General features: G+C 46.1%; 1 protein-coding gene across 1 annotated transcript; it reads right to left on the reverse strand.

Moving 5' to 3' along the window:
• Positions 1–246: 246 nt before the first annotated feature.
• LOC119926860 (ephexin-1-like) lies at positions 247–7,885 on the reverse strand. The gene is made up of 3 exons (XM_038745291.1): positions 7,636–7,885; positions 464–584; positions 247–253 (listed from the first exon to the last, which is right to left on the reverse strand). The coding sequence occupies exons 1-3, from the start codon at positions 7,883–7,885 to the stop codon at positions 247–249; spliced, it is 378 nt and encodes a 125-aa protein (XP_038601219.1).
• Positions 7,886–8,233: the final 348 nt, after the last annotated feature.

Raw genomic sequence — 8,233 nt, forward strand, 5'->3', positions numbered from 1 at the left:
GCAAGCTGAAAGGAGGAGGGGAAGCATGACATTTTGGGGGCAGGACTCACTACTGCTTTGGACATCAACCCAGTCTTCCTGGCTATTTTTTACCCTTCATTTGATGCACCTCGTAATAATAATAATAATAATATTAATAATAATAATAATATTTATTTAGTACTTACTATGTACAAACCACTGTACTAAGCACTGGGATTGATCCAATATAAGCAGATCGGAAACACACCCTGTGCCATATGGGGCTCATGGTCTGTGAGGGAGGGAGAACAGAACATCACCAGTTTACAGATGAGGTAACTGAGGCGCAGAGAAATTAAGTGACTTGCCCAGGGTCACACAGCAGACAAGTAGCAGAGGAGGAATTAGAACCCAGGTCCTCTGACTTCCAGAGCTACGCTCAGACCTCTAGGCCATGCTGCTTCCCACACTGCTCATACCTGGTATTTTCTTTGCTACTTACCTCTGGACACTTTGGGCTTTTGGAGCTTCTGCAGCCAGGGCTGCTGTGAGAGGTGGCTTCCTATGGCCTGGTAACACTAAGCTCAGAAGGTCATTTGTAGGATTCCCTTTTCCAGGTGAATCTGTGATATTAAAAAAAAGCGGATGGTCAGAGGTAAAACACTTGCTTGGTTTCCCAATTATCCTTCCTTATTTTTAGTTAAGAACCAATCCGGGTTCTAATCCTGGCTCAGCCATTTGTCTGCAGGGTGATTTTGGACAAGTCACTTCACTTTGCTGTATCTCAATTGTTTCATCTTTACAATGGGGGTTCATTCATTCATTCATTCAATCGTATTTATTGAGCGCTTACTGTGTGCAGAGCACTCTACTAAGCACTTGGGAAGTACAAGTTGGCAACATATAGAGATGGTCCCTACCCAACAGTGGGCTCACAGTCTAGAAGGGGGAGACAGAGAACAAAACAAAACATATTAACAAAATAAAATAAGTAGAATAAATATGTACAAGTAAAATAAATAGAGAAATAAATATGTACAAACATATATACAGGTGCCGTGGGGAAGGGAAGGAGGTAAGGTGGGGGGAATGGACAGGGGGAGGAGGGGGAGAGGAAGGAGGGGGCTCAGTCTGGGAAGGCCTCCTGGAGGAGGTGAGCTCTCAGTAGGGCCTTAGACTCTGAGCTCCATGTGGGACATGGACTGTGTCCAACTTGATTAACTTGTATCTACACCAGTGATCAGCACAGTGCCTAGCACACAGAAAGCACTAAAAAAAATTAAAAAATGACCGCATTTGTTAAACACTTACTTTGTGCAAAGTACTGCTCTAAGTGCTGGGGAGGATACAAGGTGACCAGACTGTCCTGCGTGGGGCTCAGAGTCTTCATCCCCATTTTACAGATGAGGTAACAGGCACAGAGAAGTTAAGTGATTTGCCCAAAGCGACACAGCTGACAATTGGCGGAGCCTGGATTTGAACCCATGACCTATGACGCCCAACCCCGTGCTCTTTCCATTGAGCCATGCTGCTTCTCTTAAAAATGTCATAAAACAATAAAACGAACAAACAAACAGAAAAACCCACTGCTTATCTGTCAAGAGAAGAGGAGAGCAAAAAAACTACATTTGGGCCACACCCAGTGTTCATAAAAGAAGCTTTTGTGCCCCATCCCCTCCCATCCCTGTTCAGGGACTTGGAGCAACATTCTTTAATGAAAACTCATAAACATGTGCGTGGTTGTTTATGCATGCGTGCGAGCACACAAGGAGAAAATAGATGTAGTTCAGATTTCCCTTTTTCCCAACTCATGCCTTTAAAAACTCTCTTTTCACTGCCATAGATGATAAAACTTGGCCAAATTTAACTTCCTTCTAAAATAAATGGCAGAAAACAGATAATAGGAAGGGATGTGCTCTCTTACTTCTCTTTCCTTCTTACTTCCCTGAGGCAGAGAAGATCCTTTTCACTCTCAAACCAAAACTGGAACAGAAATGTGCCTGACAAAAGAGTTTGGGAGGCCCAACTTGGGAGAGTAAACTCCACAGAGGTAAAGGAAGGCTTTTGGAAATTAGAGGATTATACCTCATCAAATTTATCTTGTCTTTTGCCGTCGAGTCGTTTCTGACTCATAGAGACACCACGGAACAACTCTCCCAGAATGCCCCGCTCTCCGTCTGCAATCGTTCGCAGGCTCCTTCTCCCCCTCCCATCCCCTAACTGTAGGAATTCCTCAAAGGTCAGTTCTTGGTCCCCTTCTGTTCCCCATCTATACTCACTCCCTTGGTGAACTCATTTGTTCCCATGGCTTCAACTATATGTTGCCAACTTGTACTTCCCAAGCGATTAGTACAGTGCTCTGCACACAGTAAGCACTCAATAAATGCTATTGAATGAACTATCATCTCTACACAGGTGGCACCCAAATCTACATCTCTTCCCCTGTTCTCCCTCCCTCCAGACTCATATCTCCTCCTGCCTTCAGGACATCTCCCCCTGGATGTCCACCCACCACCTAAAACTCAACAGGTCTAAGACTGAGCTCCTTATCTTCCCTCCCAAATCCTGTCCTCTCCCTGACTTTCTCGTCAGTGGACCGCACTACCATTCTTCCCGTCTCACAAGCCTGCAACCTTGGTGTCATCCTTGACTCTGCTCTCTCATTCACCCCACACATCCAATCCGTCACCAAAACCTGCCAGTCTCACCTTCATAACATCACCGAGATCCACCCTTTCCTCTCCATCCAAACCGCTACCTTGTTGATACAATCTCTCATCCTAAACTGACTGGATTACTGCATCAGCCTCCTTTCTGATCTCCCAACCTCCCATCTTTCCCCACTTCAGTCTATACTTCACTCTGCTGCCCGGATTATCTTTCTATAGAAACTCTCTGGGCGTGTCACCCCCCTCCTCAAAAATCTCAAGTGGTTGCCTATCAGCCTTCGTTTGAAGCAAAAACTCCTCACTATTGGCTTCAAAGCTTTCCATCACCTTGCCCCTTCCTGCTTCACCTCCCTTCTCTCCTTTTACAGCCCAGTCCACACACTCCACTCCTCTGCCGTTAGCCTCCTCACTGGGCCTCGTTCTCACCTGTCCCGCCGTCGACCCCCGGCCCATGTCCTTCCCCTGGCCTGGAATGCCCTCCCTCCTCACATCTGCCAAACTAGCTCTCTTCCTCCCTTCAAAGCCCTACTGAGAGCTCACCTCCTCCAGGAGGCCTTCCCAGACTGAGCCCCCCCTTATCCTCTCCTCCTCCTCCTCCCCTCCCCATCGTCCCTACTCCCTCCCTCTGCTCTACCCCCTTCCCTTCCCCACAGCACTTGTGTATATTTGTACATATTTATTATTCTATAATTCTATTTATCTATTTTGATGCTATTGATGCCTGAATATTTGTTTTGTTTTGTTATCTCTCTTCCCCTTCTAGACTGTGAGCCCATTGTTGGGCAGGGATTTTCTCTATCTGTTGCCGAATTGTACTTTACAAGCGCTTAGTACAGTGCTCTGAACACACTAAGCACACAATAAATGCAATTGAATGAATGAATGAATGAATGAATCATTCCAGTAGTGGATCCATAGAGTTTTCTTGGTAAAAATACAGAAGTGATTTACCATTGCCTCCTTCCATGCAGTAGATTCACCAAATACTCATGTATAATCTAACGACAAATGTCAATGGGCTATGAAATCCCCAAATCTTTCAATCTATTTTTTTGTTTGCTACATTTGCGGTGACTACAAGAAGATCATAACACATATAGAGAGAAATAATAAGGGCTCAGGCATCACGGGATCAAGTGCAACTGTGCATCATGAGATCATTGTGGGATTTTTTAAGGGTTTGCTATGTGCCAGGCACCATGCTTAGTGCTGGGGTGAATACAAGCCAATTGGGTTGGACACAGTCCCTGTCCCACGTGAGGATCAGAATTTCAATCTCCATTCTACAAATGATGTAACTGAAGCACAGAGGAGTGAAGTGACTTGCTCAAGGTCACACAGCAGACAAATGGCAGAGCCAGGATTATAACCCAAGACCTTCTGGCTCCCAGGGCCGTGCTCTATCCACTAGGCCATGTTGCTTCTTTATTCTTTGCATATCCAGTGATGAGGGAGGGATTATGGGACAAGAAAGGGCTTTGTCAGCCACAATTATACATGCTGATAAAATTTCACTACCAGTTTTTTTTTTAATGGCATTTATTAAGCGCTTGCTATGTGCAGAGCACTGTTCTAAGCGCTGGGGAGGTTACAAGGCAATCAGGTTGTCCCTGGTGGGGCTCACAGTCTTAATCCCCATTTTACAGATGAGGTAACTGAGGCCCAGAGAAGTTAAGTGACTCGCCCAAAGTCACACAGCTGACAATCGGCAGAGCCGGGATTTGAACCCATGACCTCTGACTCCAAAGCCCGGGCTCTTTCCTACTGAGCCACACTGCTTCTCTATTCCAGTTGCATCATCTTCAAACTCAAAGGACAGCAACATGCATGTACGCACATATACATACATATATGTAAACTCAATACTGTTTCAATCAATCAATCAATCATATTTATTGAGTGCCTACTGTGTTCAGAACACTGTACTAAGCGCTTGGGAGAGTACAATACACCAGAGTTGGTGGACATGTTCCCTGCCCAAAGGAGCTTACAGCCTAGAGGGGAGACAGGCATTAATAAAAATGAGGGCTTAGTTGGGGAAGGCTGTTGGAGGAGATGTGATTTTAATAAGGCTTTGAAAGTTGGGAGAATGATTATCTAACAATTGTGATGTTGGTTAGACTTCCAGACCAGAGGTAGGACTTGGGCAAGGAGTTAGCATGGAGATAGATGAGGTGGAGATAAAGTGAGTAGGTTGGCGTTACAGGAGCAGAGGATGTGGGCTGGGTCATAGAAGAAAATCAGTGAATGTAGGTAGAAGCGGGCAGGGTGATTGAATGCTTTAAAGCCCATGGTAAGGAGGTTGTTTGATGTGGAGGTGGATGGGCAATCACTAGAGGTTCTGGAGGAGTGGGGAAATAAACCAAATGGTTCTGCAGAAAGATGACCCGGGCAGTAGAGTGGAGTATGGATTCAATCAATCAATCAATCGTATTTATTGAGCGCTTGCTGTGTGCAGAGCACTGTACTAAGCGCTTGGGAAGTACAAGTTGGTAACATATAGAGACAGTCCCTACCCAACAGTGGGCTCACAGTCTAAAAGGGGGAGACAGAGAACAAAACCAAACATACTAACAAAATAAAATAAATAGAATAGATATGTACAAGTAAAATGAATAAATATGTACAAACATATATCCATATATACAGGTGCTGTAGGGAAGGGAAGGAGGTAAGATGGGGGGGATGGAGAGGGGAACGAGGGGGAGAGGAAGGAAGGGGCTCAGTCTGGGAAGGCCTCCTGGAGGAGGTGAGCTCTCAGTAGGGCCTTGAAGGGAGGAAGAGAGCTAGCTTGGCGGATGGGCAGAGGGAGGGCATTCCGGGCCTGGGGGATGATGTGGGCCGGGGGTCGATGGCGGGACAGGCGAGAATGAGGTATGGTGAGGAGATTAGCGGCAGAGGAGCGGAGGGTGCGGGCTGGGCTGGAGAAGGAGAGAAGGGAGGTGAGGTAGGAGGGGACGAGGTGATGGACAGCCTTGAAGTCCAGGGTGAGGAGTTTCTGCCTGATGCGCAGATTGATTGGTAGCCACTGGAGATTTTTGAGGGGAGTAACATGCCCAGAGCCTTTCTGGACAAACACAATCCGGGCAGCAGCATGAAGTATGGATTGAAGTGGGGAGAGACACAAGGATGGGAGATCAGAGAGAAGGCTGATGCAGTAGTCCAGACGGGATAGGATGAGAGCTTGAATGAGCAGGGTAGCGGTATGGATGGAGAGGAAAAGGCGGATCTTGGCAATGTTGCGGAGCTGAGTGAATTGGACTGGATTGAAGTGGGGACTGACAGGAGGCAGGGAGGTCAGCAAGGAGGCTAAGGCAGTAATCAAGATGGGATAGAGTAAGTCCTAGGGCTAATGTGGTAGCAGTTTAGATGGAGAGAAAAGGGTGGATTTTAGAGCTATTTTGTGCTGAGGTCAGGTCCAAATCATTCCAGTGCTTCATTGGATTCTGTTTCCTCTATCATCATGAGAGGAATTAAGGTGCTCAGACTTTTCGAAAAAGGTATTTTCATTCCTTCCCACAGCATCACTGCTTACCCACTACCGAACATCAGATCGAGAAAACAGGACACAGCCAAGCTGCCCTAGGAAGCTGCTTTGCTAAATCGATAGCAGCTGTGAAAGATTTTAAGCCTCAATGAGTGAGTTCAGTTCTTAGGGCCTTTTTTTTTTTTTTGAACTCGGCCAACAGGAGATTCCAGGAAGCAGGGTCTTGCCTAAAAGGCTGCAGTGTGAATCTTATTCAAGAAATTCTCTTTGCTTGAGTGAATAGTTTTGGGACTCTGCCCTTCTTCTCTCCCTCCTTTCCTACCTGGAAATGAGAAGATGGTATATTTCAGGGCCTCTTCAGTGTGGGGGTTATTTTAATGGATTTCTGGTGTTGAGAAAGAAGGGGAACCCTTTCCTACAGGACAAGGACAAGGGCTGAATTCCTTGTCTTCCCTCCCAAACCCTGCCTTCTCCCTGACTTTCCCATCACTGTTGACGGCACTACCATCCTTCCCGTCTCACAAGCCCGCAACCTTGGTGTCATCCTCGACTCCGCTCTCTCATTCACCCCTCACATCCAAGCCGTCACCAAAACCTGCCGGTCTCAGCTCCGCAACATTGCCAAGATCCGCCTTTTCATCTCCATCCCAACCGCTACCCTGCTCGTTCAAGCTCTCATCCTATCCCATCTGGACTACTGCATCAGCCTTCTCTCTGATCTCCCATCCTTGTGTCTCTCCCCACTTCAATCCATACTTCATGCCGCTGCCCGGATTGTCTTTGTCCAGAAACACTCTGGGAATGTTACTCCCCTCCTCAAAAATCTCCAGTGGCTACCAATCAATCTGCACATCAGGCAGAAACTCCTCACCCTGGGCTTCAAGGCTGTCCATCACCTCGCCCCCTCCTACCTCACCTCCCTTCTCTCCTTCTCCAGTCCAGCTCACACCCTCCGCTCCTCTGCCGCTAATCTCCTCACCGTGCCTCGTTCTCGCCTGTCCTGCCGTCGACCCCCGGCCCATGTCATCCCCCTGGCTTGGAATGCCCTCCCTCTGCCCATCCGCCACGCTAGCTCTCTTCCTCCCTTCAAGGCCTTACTGAGAGCTCACCTCCTCCAGAAGACCTTCCCAGACTGAGCCCCCTCCTTCCTCTCCCCTTCGTCCTCCTCTCCATCCCTCCTGTCTTACCTCCTTCCCTTCCCCACAGCACCTGTATATATGTATATATGTTTGTACATATTTATTACTCTATTTATTTTACTTGTACATATCTATTTTATTTATTTTATTTTGTTAATATGCTTGGTTTTGTTCTCTGTCTCCCCTTTCTAGATTGTGAGCCCACTGTTGGGTAGGCACTGTCTCTATATGTTGCCAACTTGTACTTCCCAAGCGCTTAGTACAGTGCTCTGCACCCAGTAAGTGCTCAAAAAATACGATTGATTGATTGATTGATTCATGATTGATACAGGAGGGTATACATCTTGCTTTTAGAAATAGCTTGTGTATTGGGACTAACCTGAAACTTGGTGGTAATTCTTGTTTTGTCTTCTAAGTCTCATGGTGTGACAGTACATGGAATCCCTTCGGATGGGAATGGAGCATCTTTCCGACTTGTTTTCTTGGGTTGCTAGCTCCGAACTCTCTGTCTCTTCATCTTCAGAGAACATCTCTGGCAATGGAATAGTTCTTAGATCTTTGCCCTTCCAAGGACTACTTACTGTCTTCCTCCAAGGCCTTTCCAGCTCTTCAGATTTCTTGGTCTCCATGGCAACAGATCCAATTAGTTTTAGTAACAGAGCAACAGAAGGCCAGTAATCTCCCCAAACTCCATATGACTTTATTTCTTTAGAATTAGAAAGAGAATAATTTCCAATTAATCAAGGCAATAAAACGAGTCCTCTATTCGCAACACATATTTAGAGTCTGTGAAATTAATGAGATCCTGAATTTCCTGAAAGTCATTTCACATCAAACAAATTACAGTTACATCACAGTGACTTGAATGCATTCATTCAGCATTTTCTAATCTAATTTTATTCATTTATTTGCATGATGGCTCTGCTCTGAAAAGCTCAAGTTGCTGAACAAGTAACTATCAAACAATGAAAACTGTT

The sequence above is a fragment of the Tachyglossus aculeatus genome, chromosome 1, assembly GCF_015852505.1.
Source record: "Tachyglossus aculeatus isolate mTacAcu1 chromosome 1, mTacAcu1.pri, whole genome shotgun sequence".
In the NCBI taxonomy this organism is placed as follows: Eukaryota; Metazoa; Chordata; class Mammalia; order Monotremata; family Tachyglossidae; genus Tachyglossus; species Tachyglossus aculeatus.